Consider the following 20,993-nt stretch of genomic DNA (forward strand, 5'->3'; position numbering starts at 1 on the left):
TGGATTCCCATGCCTTTCTTCAGAGAAGACTCTGGACATGTGCATTAGTAAGCTGTAAACCCAGCCAAACCTCGGCTGATTGTTATGTTTTAGTAAAATTTGGAACTAAATCAGGTCAGCTTTGGACAAACTGAACTATAGCATTAAACACTTCTATTAATCTTGTATTATATACCTAATAAGGACTGTCATAAGCTGGTTTCTCTGCCCCGGGGAGAAGGAGAGCTGCAGAGGCGGACAATTTGGGCTGGGTTGCAGCATTGATAATGTTTTTCTGGCCGCTTGCCTCGGTTTGATGTTAAATTAAGTTTAAGGGTTAACTTTATCTAGCACTCAGTGCTACATCTTTAACTAAGGCTGTATACCTGAAAACATTTTGTCCTTTGAGTTTTAGAGCTGTAAAATTGACTGTGGGTGGAGGCAGCAGGTGCAATTAGCGGTGATATGTTTGCATGTATGAATATCAGCAGCAAGAGCCAAAACCTGACTTTCTTTAAAGACCTCTAATTCAGTGATCTAAAGCAGGGCTAAATAGAAACACCTGATAACTTTTTTCTCAAAAAATGTCTCACATGGCATTCATTCATACTAGAGACCACAACTAGACATTTTAAATTGAATTTTAAAAAAAGATGGAATGAGACCTTTAATAGTTCTGACATCAGCTATATAAACTGCTCTGCTGATCTCAGTCTAGCTGTGGCTTTTGGTCAAGGCCTCAAAACAACTCCTCTGCTGGGAAATCAATAGGACAGTCCTGCCAAAAAGGGGGATGGGAGCTGAAATGTGTGTGTTGGGGTCAGAGTCGTCTCCTGCTGAGCGTGAGGCAGTTTTGGGGCTGGCAGGTCCAGAGATTGCTTGGCTGCACAAGATCACAGATAAAAGCAGAAAGCAGAAAAAAGAATCGTCCTGTTTCAGACTTCTTTAAGGCAGAAAAAATGCATCAGCTGTTTTTTGTTAGTGTGACTCTGTTTCTGGTCTCTTTTGGATCTTACGCCAGAGGAAACAGAGCTGAGAGAAGCATCGACAGGCCCTTTATATCACTGCTTGGTGTGGATAATGGTCAGCGCTGGGGAGAATGGGGCCTGAAAGAAATGTGTCCTGCAGGCTTCTATGCTGCAGGTTTCAGTCTTAAGGTAAGTGTGCTGTTCTTGTCTTTTTATTTGAATGAAATTAAACATACAAACATACAAACAAACAAGTGTTGCTAATATCCAGGGTTGGGCCAACATTTCTCAAAGTGTAATTAATAATAATAATAATTAACACTGGAATCGTTTACACCTGAAAAATGCTTTTTAGTATTACTGTTACTGCCAAGTTACTGCAATTATTAATATAGTATGCAAACATACAACTAAGTGTTGGTACATACATCTTTCCCATTGGCTCCTGGCACCATTTATTTGCATATACCGCTTACCACTGGTTTGTTTTCTGTTGCCCGAAACTACCCTTGGGTGTGCATATGTATTTTATATATTGTGCAGCTCTCCTTCTCAGTGCTGTAGGCTGTAGGAACAAGTCACCATTATTCTAGATTGCCGAGTGTAATTGTGTAGCCCTGCTGCTACAGTATTTACTTTACAACCATAAACTTAAATATATTTTATTAAGATTTTATGTAATAAACCAACACAAAGTAGCATATAAGTGTGAAGTGAAATGAAAATTATACATTGTTTTCAAAATTTTTATTAAATAAAAATCTAAAAAGTGTGACGTGCAAAAGTATTTACTCTAAAACCCCTAAATAAGATCCAGTGCAGTCAATTGCCTTCAAAAGTCACTAAATAAGTTGACAGAGTCCATCTGTGTGATTTAGTCTCAGTATAAATACACCTGTTCAGTATCGACCTCAGTGGTTTGTTAGAGATCACTAGTGAACAAACAGCATCATCCACAGCTAATCCATCATCCAAAAATAGAAAATGTATTCTACAACTGCAAACCTACCAAGACATGGCTGTCCACCCAAACTGACAGAGCATGGAGAGGACTAGTCAGAGAAGCAGCAAAGACGTCCATGGTTACTCTGGAGGAGCTGCGGAAATCCGCAGCTCAGGTCAGGGCTTGAGTGGGCCTCTTTTTCAGCCCGGGAGTTTCATGCCCAAATCTGGCCCACTTTTTCCATGGAGTAGGAATTTAAATAAATGAAACAGCAGCTAGCTTTTACAATGCCTTTTTATTGCATATGCAGTCATATGAAAAAGTTTGGGCACCCCTATTAATCTTAATCATTTTTAGTTCTAAATATTTGGGTGTTTGCAACAGCCATTTCAGTTTGATATATCTAATAACTGATGGACACAGTAATATTTCAGGATTGAAATGAGGTTTATTGTACTAACAGAAAATGTGCAATATACATTAAACCAAAATTTGACTGGTGCAAAAGTATGGGCACCCTTATCATTTTATTGATTTGAATACTCCTAACTACTTTTACTGACTTACTGAAGCACAAAATTGGTTTGGTAACCTCATTGAGCTTTGAACTTCATAGCCAGGTGTATCCAATCATATGAAAAGGTATTTAAGGTGGCCAATTGCAAGTTGTTCTCCTATTTGAATCTCCTCTGAAGAGTGGCACCATGGGCTCATCAAAACAACTCTCAAATGATCTAAAAACAAAGATTGTTCAACATAGTTGTTCAGGGGAAGAATACAAAAAGTTGTCTCAAAGATGTTACCTGTCAGTTTCCACTGTGAGGAACATAGTAAGGAAATGGAAGACCACAGGGACAGTTCTTGTTAAGCCCAGAAGTGGCAGGCCAAGAAAAATATCAGAAAGGCAGAGAAGAAGAATGGTGAGAACAGTCAAGAACAATCCACAGACCACCTCCAAAGAGCTGCAGCATCATCTTGCTGCAGATGGTGTCACTGTACTGTACTGTATCGGTCAACAATACAGCGCAAACTTTGCACAAACAGAGTCGCCTGAGGTATGCAAAAGCACATGGCTTCTTTCGCACTCTAGCATACAGCTTCTCCTTGTCTAAAGTGCGCTGTATTACTGACCGATGCACAGTGACACCATCTGCAGCAAGATGATGCTGCAGCTCTTTGGAGGTGGTCTGTGGATTGTCCGAATCTCCCGATTAGCCACTCCGGGCCTGGCTCAGGTAGAAGAATCAGTTAGCAGGACAACTATAAGGCGTGCACTCCACAAATCTGGGCTTTATGGAAGAGTGGCAAGAAGAAAGCCACTGTTAAAAGAAAGACATAAGAAGTGCTGTTTGCACAGCAAACATGCGGAAGAAAGTTGAACGTTTTAGCCTTTTTAATAAAAAATGCTTTGTGTGGCTGAAAAGCAACACAGTTCATCACTCTGAACACACCATCCCCACTGTGAAGCATGGTGGAGGCAGCATCTTGCTGTGGGGATGCTTTTCTTCAGCAGGGACAGAAAAGTTGGTCAAAGATGTCGAAAAGATGGATGGGGATAAATACAGGGCAATCCTGGAAGAAAACCTGGTGGAGGCTACAAAAGACTTGAGACTGGGAAGGAGATTTAAGACAATGACTGAAAACAAACAGACGGAACTACAGTGGAATGATTTAAATCAAAGATTATTCATGTGCTAGAATGGCCCTCAAAGTCCTGACCTAAATTCCTTTGAGCTTTTGTGGAGAGACGTGAAAACTGCTGTTTAAAAACGCTCTCCATCCAACTTGGCTGAGCTTGAGCTGTTTTGTAAAGAAGAATGGAGCAAATATCTCAACTCTAGTAGAAACAAACCACAAAGCACTTACATCTGTAATTGCAGTGAATGGTGTCTTTACTAAGTATTGATATTGGGGGGATGAATACTTTTACACATCACACTTTTCAGTTTTTAATTTGATTAAAAATGTGAAAATCACACTTATGCAATACTTTGTGTCTTTCTATCACTTAAAATCTTAATAAAATACATTTAAGTTGGCGGTTATAAGGTAACAGTGATAGATTCTGCTGAATAATGTTAGATCATGCTAGGTTCTGCAAGGTAATAGATTAGAAATCAACTGGCACCTCACAGTGCTGGTTTGTAACCTGCCGATTACGAAACATTGATGGCTCAGCAGCTATAGAACACTGAGCACTGAAAGATTACTGATGACAGGCTTGTGGGTTTGATACCTGAGTTTGGCAAGCTGCCACTGTTGGATACTTAAACAAGATCCTTAACTCTTATTCCATTTGTGTCAAATACAAGTATGGTGAATGTGGTTGTCTTGTCTTGCTAACATCTTGAGCTAATATATAAAGAAATGTCTACAGTACAGAGTAATGTGTTTTAGGTTGCAGGTTACTGGGAATCTCTGTTAATAGGGGACAACACTGCTTTGAATGGAATTCGCCTTCACTGTGTTAACACAGCCAAGGGCACGACTGGGCCTTATACTGACTACGCCACAGTGCAGTCTGACACAGGAAGGTGAGTGGCTTTTAGACATATATACTGTAGTCGTAATCTACCAAAACCATTATAAGGTAATTTCTTAAAATTCCAGTCCAATATTGGTAGTTTGAACTACCTTTATTTTTTTATATTATAAAGTATTTAAAGGAGACAGTCACACATGCCAGCTATTGTTATTGTGAGGAGATCTTTGACTAATGAAATGTATCTTCAATTGTAAATATCAAGATAATTTAAATGTCTGTGTGAAATTGACCATGTTTTTGTATTTAAAAAAATCTAATATATGTTTTTTTTCACAATGATTTTCTTACAGACACTTAATCAGACTGCTATCTATACACTGTAAAAAATATACAGAAAATAACTGTTTAACTACAGGGGTTGGACAATGAAACTGAAATACCTGTCATTTTAGTGTGGGAGGTTTTATGGCTAAATTGGAGCAGCCTGGTGGCCAATCTTCATTAATTGCACATTGCACCAGTAAGAGCAGAGTGTGAAGGTTCAATTAGCAGGGTAAGAGCACAGTTTGGCTCAAAATATTACAATGCACACAACATTATGGAAGACATACCAGAGTTCAAAAGAGGACAAATAGTTGGTGCACGTCTTGCTGGCGCCTCTGTGACCAAGACAGCAAGTCTTTGTGATGTGAAGAGCCACAGTATCCAGGGTAATGTCAGCACACCACCAAGAAGGACGAACCACATCCAACAGGATTAACTGTGGACGCAAGAGGAAGCTGTCTGAAAGTCCAAAAAACATAAAACTACGACTGCCCAAATCACAGCAGAATTCAATGTGCACCTCAACTCGCCTGTTTCCACCAGAACTGTCCGTCGGGACAAAAAATTATTGTGGTCTAAAACCAGGTGTTTCAGTTTCATTGTCCAACCCCTGTATGTTCTCTTGTAGAACTGTTGAACGCAATGCATCTTGGGATGCGCTTTAAAAACAGCTGCCACTTATATATTTAACTGTAACATTAAAGGAAAAAAATAATCAAATCAAATCATATCATGATTTGAAAGGGAAAAAAGAGTGCTTATCCTGACAGTTTTTAGTATCTTAGTACCTAACATTTTCTAAGTATTTTATATAATATTATATATTTCCAATTGACCCCTGACAACTGTCCCCCCCACCCCTAACTCACCATCAGTGCCTACCAAAGATTCAGTTATATTGCATATAATGGTTGACTACCTGGCAGCAGTGTTGTAGGTCATAAGTGTAAGTTCCCTTTTTTTTTACTGCAAAGCAAGTAATTATTCTGGCTGAAAACTGCAATGCAATCCCAGTTCTTTAATGTTAATTTACAATATTTATTTTACAGCATATGGCTACAATTCATTTTACAGCACTTTCAGTATACTGGCAACTACAGACCCCAAACATTTACAGTTCATATGGTAATTGTAAAGAATAATTACAATATCATATTGTATTTATTCATGCCAAAACATGCTATAAGAAAAGCTGTAATACTTTGTAATTAATTTAAAGTAATTTATTATACTTATTATACAATAATATATTGTAATCTTTCTCCAGAGTGAACTACTATAATTTTACAATACTTTACTGACAAATTTTGCCATTAACTTCATTAGGCATTCATGTATAAATGAATTATTGAGAAGACAAGGTGAACTGGTGAACAAGGTGGACTGTAAATTAGTCTGTGGGGTCCCAAAATAAAGAAAAACCAACGGAGGGTAATTTTAATAAATTAAAGCCATGTTTTCAGATTCTTTTTTTAGGCTATTTTTATCCTTTTTGATCTGACATTGATGTAAACAGGCCTGGTGTCTCTGTCATGGTTTAGGAAAATGTCAATGCTCTGTGTACCTGTGCTCTTTCCCCAGCTGGGGAACATGGAAAGATATCCAGTGGTGTAAGTCAGGGACACTGATGAGCTTTCAGCTCCGTGTGGAACCCTACCAAGGAACAACCTGGGACGATACCGCCGCAAACAACATAAGGTAATAAAATAATGATGTTCAACACTATTATTCACTCGTTAATCCCATAATTCACATTTCTTTGCTGTGACATTTTTGAGCCTGTCTGAATGCTGAATGTTGTCATTGTTAAATTTTCTTAACAGGTTCAAATGCAGTGGAGGTGAGGAGGAGCTTAAGGGTACAGGCATGTCCTGGGGTACCTGGGGTTCCTGGAGCGAAACATGTACATGAAAGGGCATCTGTGGTATTCAGACAATCGTAGAGGAACCAAAAGGGTTGGGAGACGACACCGCTCTCAATGATGTTCGTTTGTTCTGCTGTGATTAAGGTACATTGTGCAATGCTGCAATGCTGGCTGTTTAAAGAGCAGGAGCAAAAAAAATAGGAGAATTACAATAGAAATAAGGTTCTTACACATTCTATCATATACCATCAAATACAGTTTTTCACATGGTGAGGACACCACATCACGTTAAATGCACTGTTGGGGCATTCCTTCATTAAGCTAACACCTAACCAGGCACTATATCATGTTTTCTTACTTGTAGGAGAACCCTATGCAGCATCAAATTTAATTTTATCTACTGTAAAAGACGCTGTCTAATAGTCCAGCTTAATAACCACTCTCCTTACCACAAGCTATTTCAACCAGTGGGTGGTTGAACCAGTGATAGTGTAACTTCTAAACTGATATACTGTATTTTTCAGATTATAAAGCGCACCAGATTACAAAGCGTACTTTCAATGAATGTCTATTTTCTGGTCTATTTTCATACATGAGGCGCTTTCCTTTCTAACAGGGAAACTGAAGGAAGAAGCACCTAAAGTAAACAAAACTGTTATTCTTACAAAAAAAGCATTTTCTTTTAAAGTAATTTCTCTCCTGAAAACTGTTTATTTGGGTGAGTACAGCACTTCTGTTTATTTACAGTAAGCTTAGAATTCCAGTATTTTGTCCAAGGGTGAGTGCTAGCTGTAGATAGCAGCGCTAGTTAGCACCTGTTAACAGCACTACCAATTCGCAGTTAGCATCATAGCCAGCCCCAGTTAACAGTGCTAGCCAGTCATGATTAGCAGCGCTACCCAGCCGGGTTAGCAGTGCTAAATCCCTTATACTCTGTAATTCATCAGAGTAGCTTTACTGCTCCTTACAACATGCCAGTAGAATTATACATAAGGCGCTTTTTAGTCTGAAAAGTCTGAAAGTCTTTTCTAAAAGTCTGAAAAGTCTGATTATAGTCTGAAAAATGCAGTATTAGCAATCACACATTCCTCAAATGAAGAAAAAGAAAAGGTTAATTTCTAATCTGCACCATAAATCTGAACATTCATGATTTGAAACATTTGTGATGAGGCTCAGATAATTTATTTTTAACAGGATATCTCTAATATACAAAATTAAGTATGTTTTGCCCTCTATAATGCTTGGGACAAAGATAGGGTGACCATATTTTTATTTGGGTAAAACAGGACACCTGGCTAAATGACGTCAACACCTAATTTGCATAATCCATGTTTTTGAAGCTGTAAAGGATTAAGGTTGTGGGAGTGAAAAAAGTGAGTAAAAAACACCCTAAATATGTTAGAAATGATACAAATGAACAACTTCTGTTGCTTTTTAAATATGCCGTCACTTTTTTACAATAACTTACAATACTTTACAATAACAATAAAAAACATTTTTACTTGAATTACATAAATGAGTTTTTTTGCCATCTTCTTATAAATGTTGCTATAACAGCAGCAGTTAGACCGAACTGTTATTCCACTTTTTTTTAGGGTTTTTGTTTGTTTTATTTAATTTTTTTTCGTTTTCTTAAGTTTTCTTTTTTTTTAAACCTATCATAGACAAATTGTTCAATGGTTCAATATATATGTACCTTTTTACAAAGAGGCAGACACGGGGGGGCTTATGCGCTCCGCAAAACAGCAAGCTGTGGAGCTTTGATTTGGCGCCCCCTCTAGGCTGCATACCCCCCCTAAAGAACAGGGCTGCTCTCACTGACGCGACTCAGGGATTGTCACACGCAGCGCTGTGCGCAGTGCCCTAGTGCCTGTAAATTTAATGGTCCAATGAAGGTAATTTAAAAAAACAGGACATTTCCTCACTTTTGAAATACGTGAAATACGGACATGTCCCGGGAAATACGGACGTTTGGTCACCCTAGAAAAAGATACATTTTCCTTGATCTGCTGCTCTTCTCCACCATCCATATGTTATTCAATTACACTTGCAGCGTTAATTTAATAAGTGGTCACTGTAAAAAGTTTATTGTAAATTCATTGTAAAGTTAACTGCAAAAAAGCAGCCAATAAAGGCCTGTAAAATCACAGGAAATACTACACAGTAAATTGTAAAATACTTATATTATTGTGCAATAAGAGTAATTTACTGTCAATGAATTATAGAGTGTTACAGATTTTATAGTATGATTTGGGATAACTAATTACATTTTAATTCTTTACAGTTACCATATGTTCTTTAAATGTTTGGGGTCTTTATTTACCAATGAATTAGTGTAAATAATATAGCTAGCCATATACTGTAAAGATTTACAGTATCAAACTGGCAGCAGAAATGATGTGTTTTTGACTGGTGTTTAGTTTCAAAACAAAACAGTAACTTTCTGGAAAACGTCTAAGCAACAGTAAGCAACTGCAGGGTCATGAGTCACACACCTAACAATCACAGAGCACTGTTTTCTCTTGCTGCTACAGTTTTATAACGGATCATTGTTATTAAACAGTTATTTACTGTATACATTTACTGTAAAAATGAATTGATTACAGTGTTGTCTAATGTACCTATTCCAGAGTCTGAAAAAAATTATACTACACTAAATTAAACAGTAAATACTTTACAGTGATTTCCTTATACAACATTTCTCTAAAAAAAATAAAAGTAAAAAAAATATATTATCTGTCACTCCTGATGCCAAAAATGTGTTGTTATTTACAGGAGTTTCTGACTGTCAGAAAACAGAAGTACTGTTATATTTTGTCATTTTAAAATATTATGACAGTGGAGTGCTGCCACTGAATTTGTGTTTAGGTAGAAACTAGTTTACTGACACTATTTTTTCAGTATTTAAGTCATAATTAAACAGGTAAATAATGCACATGTACAGTTATGCTACACACAGGTAATTTATGTATTTGAAGCACTACTGACTGTTATTTTACACATCAAACATTAAAACTCTCTGTTTTTGATGGGTAAAAACTGTAAAAAAAAGTTTTAAATGGGCTACTGCTAATTTTTACTGTTTTGTAATGTTCAGAAAAGTACAGTCTTTTTCTTCATTTTACAGTGTACCACTTGCTTTTGATTAATGGAATTAACACTTCTTAATATTTTGCCCATAAAACATTACTACAAAATATTATATTTGCACAAGTAAGATGAGCAAAGGTAATTTCTCATTTTAAGCTTGTATTGAACTTGTACTAAAATTGTATTATGCGTTCACATGGTTAAATCTTCCTTATTATCAACAATTTATGCAGATGATTCATACAGAAAAATGTTCATGCTTTATAAAGATTTCATTTTGTGTTTTCCAGGTGCCCCAGTCATCTCATCCAAGCTGGTGCAGCATGAGATAAAAACTGAAAAAAAAAAAAAACATATTCGAAGACAGATCATATCTTTTATTAATTCTCTTAATCGAGGAAGAGTTTCTAGAAACTGTTGGCTGCCTAAATAAAGGTGATCTGGAATAAAATCCTCTGAAATTGTGATTTCTTCATCACTGTTTTTAGTTAATATTATTCATTTATTAAAACAGTCAAAAACCTTGTTTACTAGCTTTTAAGAAAAACAAAAAGAAACAATTTCAGCTTTTAACATCTCAGCTTTCCTAAGAGTGTCATTATGTGAAGATAAGATTATTACATATGTTAATACAGTCCATTTATAAATGCAATACATACAGTGATGTGAAAAAGTATTTGCCCCCTACAGATTTCTTTTGTTTTTGCCATATTGATATATTTTTTCCGATTGTCAAACAAACTTTAATATCAATCAAAGATAACATGAGTAAATATAAAATACACTTTTTAAACTATAATTTTATTTTATTTTTTTATTTATTAAATATCAATCCGACTTTGACTGGGCCACTTGATTTTGTTTTTGTTTAAGTCTTTCAGAGGTGGACTTGTTTGTGTGCTTTTGCTCATTGTCCTGCTGCAGAACCCAAGTACACGTGAGCTTGAGGCCACGTACAAATGGTCAGATATTCTTCTTCAGGATTTTCTGGTAAACAGCAGAATTCCTGGTTCCATCTGTTACAGCAAGCTGTCCAGACCCTGAAGCAGCAAAGCAGCCTCAGACCATCACACTACCACCACCATGTTTTACATTCAGTATGATGTTTTTTTTCTGAAATTTTGTGTTTTATGCCAGATGTAACAGGACACACACCTTCTAAAAAATTCCACTTTTGTCACGTCAGTCCAAATAATATTTACCCAAAGTTCTGGGGATCATCAAGGTGTTTTTTGGTAAATGTGAGACGAGCCGTTGTGTTCTTTTTCTTCAGCCATGTTTTTTTGCATTGGTCTCTAATAGAGACCATTTTTGACCTTTTTGTCTCTTTCTTATTAATAAATCGATTATCATTGACCTAAATTAAGGCAAGTGAGACCTGCAGTTCTTTAAATGTTATTCTGAGCTCTTTTATGAACTTCTGGATGAGTTGTTCAAGCCCTTTTGGAATAATTTCAGTTGGTCGGTGTCGGACTGGAACTCTTTACCCCACCTCAGTCCTGCGTGTTCGTTGTATGGCGAAGAATGAAGACTCTCGAGATCAAAAGTGAAGTTCAAACACTTACAAGTTTATTGACAAGCGCCAGGAGAATTTACACTCAGAGAGCGATCAGCATACCCCAGTGAAATTCTGAGCCCCTCCATGATCGGACTCCTGTTTTATATGAAACTGCAAATTCTGCATCGTAATGTGTACGTGCTTCCAGAACATGTTGCACAGAGTCTGCATTTTACATTGTCATCATCTTGTTGAGCCTGGTTGTGTAAAAATTGTAAAAAATTGAACCCAGCTTTTCCCTTAAAAAATGAAAGCTGGACCAATTAATCTCTATGTACTGAACTGCCTCATCAAACAAACCAGTAAAAAAACTAGTGGATTTATTCACTAAAAAGTTCATAAAGTATTTTTATAAACATTATAAAAATATTATTGCCATAATATTGATTAGAACATTAGTCAAATATGGCTATTCACTGTATACCAATAAATTAGTTTTCATTGTGCCAATCTAACATTGATTCTTTAATTTAAATGTAAATATCTATTTTTAAAATCTCAAGTCTTAAGAAGAAGGAAAAGTGTCTTAGGTTTTGAGTTTGTCGGGTTTGGGTTTTTTTAGCATGTGTGAAATCAGAAATTTGCATTCCAGTGTAGCCCAAACAAACCACACCAAGACCCACGAAGGTCTTAGTCCAGTTCCAAACAAACTCTCCAGTCGCGATCTTACCCAACTATCAAAATATACACCTCATATTTGAGCAAAACAGCTGTTCGGGTGCAGTTTAACTGATATATTACACAGATAACGCTAATTACCACAGCTATGAATAAACGCTGAATCTGCTGCTGCTCCATTCTAAGTTGTTAACACACTGAACGTGGTATTGCTTATAGATTCCAAAGTCCACACCTGCTTTATAGCCACACCTATCTGATAACTTTTTTACAGCCCCCACATGAAAAACACTTGACTGCTCTGCTGACAGCTGGATAAGCTACTGGCCAGTCTTGTTTTCAAGGTAAAGTAATATATGGTATGTATAAATTCAGATTCCAGGACAGGCATTAATCCAAGACATAGATTATGTTTTCTTTTCTGCTTTTTTAAGCTGCTTTTATTGTTTGGGAATATTTCCCATTGACTTTTAAGCCACTACATCAAAGAACAATGCTACACTTCAACCAATGGCTTTAGGGCTTTAGCTTAATCCCCTGTTACGGATCGAAATGATTAAAAAAGTTATTTAAAACTACTGTGTTTTATATGTTGGCCTTTTAAAAGTAATAAAGTAGTGAAACATTAAAAAAAGACTTTTAAAAAATGTATAAAAAAACGAGTGAATTATCCTAATTGAATCATTACCTGTCAGAGGTAATGAACACCATTGCACTAAATATTGATAGAATAATTTGTAATGGAGTTAGTAATGAAATATTAATACTGTTTGTTAGGATTTTTTTGATTGCAGACATATTTTGGATAATTTAACATGCACCGGGTCAAACTGACCCACGAACACTATTGCTGTTCATGACAAATGAACATAATAGGAGGGTTAATATATTTCATTTCACTTTTACCAGTGTTTCTTAATCATTGTAGAAGTTAAATAATGTTATAAAATCAACTTTTTGTAAACAAAGTAGACAGATGTATTCGTGATTTATTATATTGTAAAATATATATAGTTGTAATTCATAATGATTTGATGATAAACTGTAATTTTAATAAAGTTATATTTTTTAATGAAAATCTATGCATCTTCTCTGTTGGGTCCTGGCATCATTTATTTGCATATTTTTTTTTCTATTTTCCTTTGGGTATTCAGTTATGTTTTATATAATGCTTTATTGCTTGGCCATAGTGTTTGTTATAAGTCATACATAAGCTTATTAACTGAAGAAACAGAAGTTACGTTAACCTAAGGGAAGTTAGCCTTTGTTGCCAAGACTACACTCTGACAGTGAGTTAGTGGTGGGACGACACACCCAATATGCAAATAAATGACAGCAGGAACCAACAGTGATATAAAGTTTTAACTTTAATGTTACTACGCTATGTAAAATCAGTACAACTAAACTAAATTGAGTAAATAAAAATGTTTAAATACATGTAAATGGTAGACATTAAGTAAACATATCTTGAAAATAACAGGTATATTTTCTAAACTCTTTCAAGGCAATAATCGATTTCCCATATCCTCTCAAGTAAAATCAACACAGCTATAGAGCAGTGGGTGGGCGACTGTATCTTTGTGAAGAAGCTGTGAGTCACAGAAGCTGGATACGCTCTGATGTAATAAGCAATGATGTTTCATGATGTGACAAGCTTTGCTTGTTCACAGTACCAGTCAAATGTATTTTTCAGTATTTTTATTATTTTATGTTATTCTTTGTACATTTATCATGAAGACATCAACACTGTTACGGAACATATATGGAAATATGTAGTAGTGAAAAAAGTGTTTGGCCTACAAATTAACCTGACCTAAACCCAACTGAGCTGGTTTGGAAATGCTAAGATTGGACAAAGCTGGCAAAATAGAAACCATATTCGAGTTTGTTTAACCCTTTTAGTTCATTACATAATGCTGTGTGCATTTTTTAATTTGTATGTTTGCAATATTAATCTACAATGTTTAAAATAACAATAATAAAGAAATATGATGATCATTAGATAAAATATGATAATTAGAAAGAGTGTGTCCAAACATTTGACTGTTACAGTATGTCAATCATTTGATGGAGTATGTTGAACAAATTATACATTCTGGTGCTTAACAGTTTGTGAACCCTATAGAATTTTATATAATTCTTCATAAATTTGACCTAAAACTTCAGCAAACTACTTCAGCTTTAGCAAACTGCAGACAAGGACCAGTTCAGTTGTTTTTATAGAGATGGGCCTTTCTCCTTGCAACCCTGACATGCGTCCTATTGTTGTTCAGTGTTCTCCTGATGGTGGACTAATGAACATTAACATTAAAAGGCCAATCATGCAGAGGCCTTCAGTTGCTTAGAAGTTACCCTGGGGTTCTTACTCTTGGCATGATCTTTGTGGGTGACCACTCACATGCACACCTGATTGTCATCCCAAAAAGTGAAATCACCTGACTTTAATTTTATCTTTAAATGATCTGCTGATCTTAAGTGTGCACATACTTTTGCATAAAAATGACCAAGTATAATGTCGCTGTTGTATTTGTTTCATTTGTTGTTTTTTTAATCTACCTTTTGGACAATCTGAGTGTTATGACAAATATATGCAGAAATATTAAAAATATAAAGGGTTATTTTCTTTGCAGTGCCAAAGCTGGCCTTTAGATCACATTATGATACAAATAGTGATGTAATTAAATAATTATAGCATCTTATTTGTTTTTTCTACAGGTCACACTTGCAAGAAGTGTGTGTGCTACGAGGAACAACGTTAGTTAAACCTTAGGGCATTTTCTTATTTTTTCATTCTGACACAATGGCCAGTCAAAATGCAGACATAAATGAAGCGATTCTGGCATCTGGAGAATCCACTTTAGAAAGAGCAACTGCAAGGGCACAGGAGCAAACAAATGAACTGTTCAATATCTCACTTAACATCGCTGTAACTGGAGAAACAGGATCAGGAAAGTCAACTTTTATCAATGCGATCAGAGGTCTGAGTGATGATGATGAAGGTGCTGCTGAAACTGGAGTTACTGAAACCACTAAAGAACCAACTCCTTACAAACATCCCACAATGCCAAGAGTGGTACTTTGGGACCTGCCAGGAATTGGAAGTGCAAATTTTAAGGCAAAAACATACCTTAAAGATGTGAAGATTGACAATTATGATTTCTTCATCATCATCTCATCAGAGAGATTCAGAGAGAATGATAAAATGCTGGCTAAAGAGATCCAGAAAAGAAAAAAGCTGTTTTACTTCATCAGATCAAAGATCGACAACGACATCCGAGCAGAAGAAGGAAGAAGAAACTTCAACAGAGAAGAAACACTTTCAAAAATCAGAAGATACTGTGAGGAGAATCTCAAAGAAATTCAAAATGCCAGAGTTTTCCTCATATCCTCCAAGAATCTGTCTGAATATGATTTTGAGGCACTGGTCTTCACACTGATGTCAGATCTTCCAGAACAGAAACAGAAGGCTCTACTACAGTCTGTACCGGTCAGCTCTCTGGCGATCCTGGAGAAAAAAGTGAAAATGTTTGAGAAAGCAGCCTGGGCTGCAGCCTTTCTCTCTGGTGGGATCGCGGTGGTCCCAGTACCCGGTCTATCACTGGCATGTGATGCCAGTATTTTAGTGACTTTCTTCACGAGCTGCTACCACTCCTTCGGTCTTGATGATAAATCACTTGATCGACTCGCAGAGCGAGTAAACAAACCCCATCTGAAATCTCTGATAAAGTCACCTCTTGTTCTGGGTCTGGCTTCAGATTCAGCCATGAGACTGCAGATGTCTGCTTTAGCTGGACAATCAGTGGTGGAGTATCTGTGTAGTTTAGTGCCTGGTGTAGGCAGTGCAGCAGCATCACTGATGTCTTTTGGTTTCACATATTACCTTCTACAAAAGGGACTGAAAGAGCTGGCAGACACGACTCGAGCTGTGCTGAGAGAGGCTGGATTACAGTGAGGAGAATGCAGTACGGATTACAAGGACACTTTCCTTCGTGGAGTGTCAAGTTTGTGTCCCTGTATCAAAGACGCCACTATTTGAGTATAAGGTTGTAAATGTAGGCAATGACAAGAAAGGGTTAAACATGGGCCTCAGCTGTGTTTTACACTGCACATAGGGCCTTTGATGGCTTGTGACCATCCATCTTCCTCTTGATTACATTCCGGGGGTTTTCAATTGAGTTCAGGACTGCGGATTTACCATTAACTTATTAGACTGTCAGTCAGCAGCTGTATCAAGTGACCTACAAAAAGAATGGCAAATGGCAGCTGAGGTGAAGTGCAAGGAAAGAAACAGGATCCTACAACAGCATTCAATTTATGTAAAACTAAACAAAAAATAATTTCATTAGTGAGAAGCAAAAAAGAGCCATTCTGGAGTTTACGAAAGACCACAAAGATTGGACCTCACTGGAGGACTAGAGTAAAATCATCTTCTCTAATGAGTCAAATTTTCAGCTTTGCCCAACACCTCATAAAAAAAGCATACAAGCCACAGTGTCTTGCACCAACTGTTAAATTGGATGGAGAATCGGTGCAGATTTGTCTGTGTGAAGGATGCATGAATCAAGCAACATACAAGGTAATCAGAACTTGATTCCTTCTGCTCTGGCAATGTAATGTTCCCCAACTCTGAGGACACAGCTAGGTCAATCAAAGTGTGGATGAAGGACCACAGTGGATCTCCAGATCTGAACCCCTTTGAAAACCTCTGGAATGTAATCAAAAAAATAATGGATGGATGGATGGATGCTTGAATTTTTGCACCAGGACTGGTATAAGGTCACCCAAAAGCAGTGTGAAAGACTGTTGGGGAGCATGAGAAGACAAATGAAAGCTGTGATTAAAAATCAGGGTAATTCCACCAAATATTGATTTTTGTACATAGTTTGTTGTGTCTAAATGAATATGAATTGATTCCTTTGCATTATTTGAGGTCTGAAAGCACTGCATCTTTTTCCTTATTTTGACAATTTCTCATTTTCTGCAAATAAATGCGCTACATGACAATATTTTTATTTGGAGTTTGGTATAAATGTTGTCAGTAATTTATAGGATAAAAATGTTTACATATAACTTTTAATAAGACAATCAGAGATATATGTGTGTGTTTGTGTGTGTGTGTGTGTGTGTGTGTACATTTATGTCTTTTCTGTTCTGTTCTGCACCCTCTCTGGCACCTGACTCCTCCCTAAACCCCTACTGATTATATGTAAAATGTAGAAATATCTACAATGTTGTAAATAAGAAATGCATAATAAAGGTCTGATTGTCCTCCAGAGCGCATAGGAGTTAATCAGTAACCGTTATGTAAATGCAGGGAAACACAAACATCAAGTCATCTGACTTTGTCTGACTGGAACATTTGAATTAAAGTAATATGCACTTTGCCCTTTACTTACTTTTCAGTGAAACTTACTGTACATGCCACTTTTTAACAAGGCATTAAACAATCAGTAAAAATGTAGAAAGAGAGAGAGAGAGAGAGAGAGAGAGAGAGAGAGAGAGAGAGAGAGAGAGAGAGAGAGAGAGAGAGAGAAAGAGAATACTTTTGGGAAGATTCTGAACCACAGATATTAAAATCTCATAGTAACAGGTATTTGGTCATCAAATGTTATTAGTAGCACAGTTGGTTCTTAAGGATTCTGTAATGAGGCAGCAATCCTAATAGAAGATGAGAATTCCCTTTGGATTGTTGCTACTTTCATTTTAACTACCTAATTGAAACATCAACTAGGATGGACTCAAGTGCAGACAGAGTTACAACATTAACAATATAAGTGCAATAAACTCGACAACACAGAAGCAAAGAGTAGTGTAAATTCAAGATTCAAGATTTTTTTTGTTACATCACAACAGGTGTACAGACGAGTGAAAAACTTGTGTGCAGGTTCCCACTAGCATGGAAAGAACAAAATTTACAACAAGTAGAATAATAAAATAAAATAGAAATATGCAGTTAAATTACACAGTATACACAATAACAACACACAATAATTACACTAAAGACATGGTATATTGCATTGTAGATATACGTTAATATGACAGGATATAAAAGTATACAATGCTATATACATGTGCTGATATCTGAGTTTGTATGTGGAAGTGCAGAGAAAGACCGGAGAGAGTAGCAATACAGTAGCAGTAACTATAAGTAAAGTGCAGGTACAGAAAGAGTTGTGTGGGAAGTACAGGGTAAAGAGTGCTGTATTATGGGATAGTTACGGGAAAGTCAGATAGATGCAATGCAATGTAAAGTAAAGTAAATTGCAGGGTGCAGGGGTTTGTATAAGATGGCAGTGGGGTGGGTTGGGCACAACACTGATCTGCTGGCTGTTCAACAGCCTGGTCGCCCAGGGGAAGAAGCGAGTCTCCCTCCACTGGGCAGTATGGGTAGGCAGATTGATTCAAAATATCGATACTAAGGTTAGTTTTTGGTATTGATCGATACTTGTGTGATTAGATTGAATGTTAAGTTTCAGTTTCTCTTTGGTAAATCTCCAGGCATTTACACAGTGACCGACTGGCCGTACAACACAGCTCTTCTCACACTTCACTCATGCTCAATTAAAAATGAATTATTTTACCGGAAACTTAAAAATAGATATGCTACCCTACAAAGAGATGCTATGCCTCAAACCTAAAATATGAATATGGCTTACTAAAACTTTTATGTTAACTGTCAAAGGAACATTAGGAAAAAAAAAAGATTTAGTTTGTTAATTGCAAATGCAGATTACCACCCCAAGAGAAATTTAAGCTTTAAGTTTAAGTAACTTGATAAAAGTATTTTTGTTTACTTTGTCCCGTGTTTTATTATCATAATGAACACAAAGGAGGAAATAATGAAATCATGATTATAATAATCATGAAAATTCAAGTTTTCTTTAAAATTTGCATATTGCTGATGCATTCACTTAATAAATTAAGATACATTGCTGTCCCCTACACAAAAGTAGATGGTAGTAGTAAAAAGTATTAGTATTGGTATCTGTATCTGCAATACTGGATTTACTTGGTATTGGATTGATACCAAACTTTGCAGTATCGCACAGCCCTACTTGGAAGCTGTGAGAACAGGCAGCTGCTTCTGTGGAAGGGGTCCTTCATGATCATTCTATATTTCCTCAAAATTATAAAATGTGTAGTCACTGGCATTGGTGTAGGACCTTTAAGAAATAGGTAAATTTGTTCCCCCAAAAAATTATACCGCAGAGAAAGCAGAAATTTGTTTAAAATAAACTTTTATTTTGAAAGTGCATTTGGCAACTATTGCAATTCACATGATGTGTTTGTTGTTATCAACTGCTACCAGCTTCACTGACTCCAGCTTTCGCCTCATTGGGCATCGGGGAATTCACAGCAGCTTTATATGTGAGGTCAGTGATGAGAGCAATAACTAGGAAGGTTTGGGTTATCTAATGTTTATATTAACTGCTGCCAAAAATCTCTATGAAACGTAAAGTTATATTCCTTTTTATTAGAGGACACCATCATCATAAGAAGTGCTTTCAGTAGTGCATTATGTTCCAGAGTGTGCTGTTTGGGACACAGCCTTACAGTCTAACATTTCATTTTATTTCATAATTTCATTTCATTTGTATCATTTCATGTCAGCATTATGCCACCAAGGGGGAAAAAAAACAATGCAACTGTGTTTTTTTTAATTAAATGTAAGTATGAAACAGAACTGGCAGGCCAATACATAATAATAATAATAATAATAATAATAATAATAATAATAATAATAATAATAATAACCAATATTCTGTATATATTATTTTGAATATTAGGTATTTAGGTATCAGCTTTGTGATATATGTATATAATTTGGACATTGTACACAATTCTTTTTCTGAAAATAGTAAATGTAATGTGGAGTAACATGTTTAGGTTGTGAAAGTGACCTTTAGTTGGATTAAACTAATAATAAAAAGAAGTACAGGAAATATTTGTGATTAACTGTAAATTCACAAATGTTGGTTTAAGTCTCCCCCCTCCACCCCCAAAGTTTTTGCTTTTGGTGACTGGGGCAGGAGTTGTCCTGTGGAATTTATTTGAGGAGAAACAAAATGGCTGTGGTACTGCCACAGTATAGATAGAAAAGAGATGGGAAACTGTGAACAAAGACGAAGAAAAACAAAGGCTAGCTATCTCTTTTCTTTTAAACAAACAAAGAAAGACAGATTCCTGTGGAAGAGTGGTAGAGCTTGGCCTCCCTCTAGTGGCTGGAAGACCACAGCACTCCTTACAGATTCCTCTAGCTGTAATAAAAAGCATGTGATCAAATACAATTTGATATAATCAACTATCCAATCCTGTTAGGGAAGAGCAGTCTGCAGTAATATACTACAATAGGCTAATACACCCAATAAAGCGGAAATAAATAGGAACCTGCAGGGACTTTTAGGCCTGATGACTTCATGTCTGTATTGTTGTATTTTATTAAGGAATTACCATGCTTGTATTTAAACTCTGCAGATATTGAAGTAATATTCTTATTTTACTGATAATCGCAATTAGGCCTGAAATATATTCAATGCACATTAGCGACCACATATGATAGGAAGAAAGCTTTTATTTTGTCCCTTCTGCTCTACCTAGTTGTACTTCCTGGTGCTTCTCTGGAGAGTCTGAGTTGTTCAGAGCCATATATATATATATATATATATATATATATATATATATATATATATATATATATATATATATATATATATATATATAGAGAGAGAGAGAGAGAGAGAGAGAGAGAGAGAGAGAGAAGCTGCATCCAGAAACTTTTGCTACTCCTTCTCTGCTCCTCCTCCTTTTTTACTCCCCCTCTCCTATCCCAAAAGGGAGAGGAGAGTAGCAGGAGGAGCAGGAATAGAGAGAAGCAGCAGTAATTGGGATAATAGGACAGCTGATTCGTTTAATAAACTGAGCAAATCACAACACTCATTTTTAGCTCCCCCAACACTGCCTAGCCAATCACATCTGCTGCAAACAGTCAGCAAATATATGGTCATCCTTTTATTTGTGTTTATTGTGGAATTTTAAACTCCTGCTCATAGCAGAGATAAACCTTTCTGAAAGTATGTGCCAATCAAAGTATTAAGGTGGTTCTTACTGTATCTGGGGAGCTGTTAACATGTGGTTTCTGAGGCTGGTAACTCTGATGCACTTAT

The 20,993-nt window shown here is 36.3% G+C and overlaps 2 protein-coding genes across 3 annotated transcripts; both read left to right on the forward strand.

Moving 5' to 3' along the window:
- The first annotated feature begins 797 nt into the window (after positions 1-797).
- LOC103026825 (vitelline membrane outer layer protein 1 homolog) lies at positions 798-10,104 on the forward strand. Its single transcript, XM_007231004.3, has 5 exons — positions 798-1,136; positions 4,288-4,424; positions 6,281-6,397; positions 6,523-6,707; positions 9,944-10,104. Exons 1-4 carry the CDS (start codon positions 939-941, stop codon positions 6,608-6,610), a joined length of 540 nt encoding a protein of 179 aa, XP_007231066.2. The 5' UTR covers positions 798-938; the 3' UTR covers positions 6,611-6,707; positions 9,944-10,104.
- A 1,601-nt stretch (positions 10,105-11,705) lies between these two features.
- On the forward strand, positions 11,706-17,102 carry LOC103027109 (interferon-inducible GTPase 5). 2 transcript variants are annotated; one of them, XM_022676320.2, is made up of 2 exons: positions 11,706-12,188; positions 14,545-17,102. In XM_022676320.2, the coding sequence occupies exon 2, from the start codon at positions 14,630-14,632 to the stop codon at positions 15,779-15,781; it is 1,152 nt and encodes a 383-aa protein (XP_022532041.2). In that variant the 5' UTR covers positions 11,706-12,188; positions 14,545-14,629; the 3' UTR covers positions 15,782-17,102. The 2 variants fall into 2 exon arrangements, with proteins under 2 accessions (XP_022532041.2, XP_007231067.3); XM_007231005.4 differs by having other exon boundaries at positions 11,707-12,173.
- The last annotated feature ends 3,891 nt before the right edge of the window (positions 17,103-20,993 follow it).

This window comes from Astyanax mexicanus, chromosome 17 (genome assembly GCF_023375975.1).
Source record: "Astyanax mexicanus isolate ESR-SI-001 chromosome 17, AstMex3_surface, whole genome shotgun sequence".
Taxonomy (NCBI): Eukaryota; Metazoa; Chordata; class Actinopteri; order Characiformes; family Acestrorhamphidae; genus Astyanax; species Astyanax mexicanus.

Bases quoted from the DNA above. Each gene is read 5' to 3' on its own strand.
- LOC103026825 (XM_007231004.3), top strand. From the start codon at position 939: ATGCATCAGCTGTTTTTTGTTAGTGTGACTCTGTTTCTGGTCTCTTTT. The intron at 1,137-4,287 runs GTAAGTGTGCTG...AATGTGTTTTAG, and splicing joins CTGCAGGTTTCAGTCTTAAG to GTTGCAGGTTACTGGGAATC. The intron at 4,425-6,280 runs GTGAGTGGCTTT...CTCTTTCCCCAG, and splicing joins GTGCAGTCTGACACAGGAAG to CTGGGGAACATGGAAAGATA.
- LOC103027109 (XM_022676320.2), top strand. From the start codon at position 14,630: ATGGCCAGTCAAAATGCAGACATAAATGAAGCGATTCTGGCATCTGGA.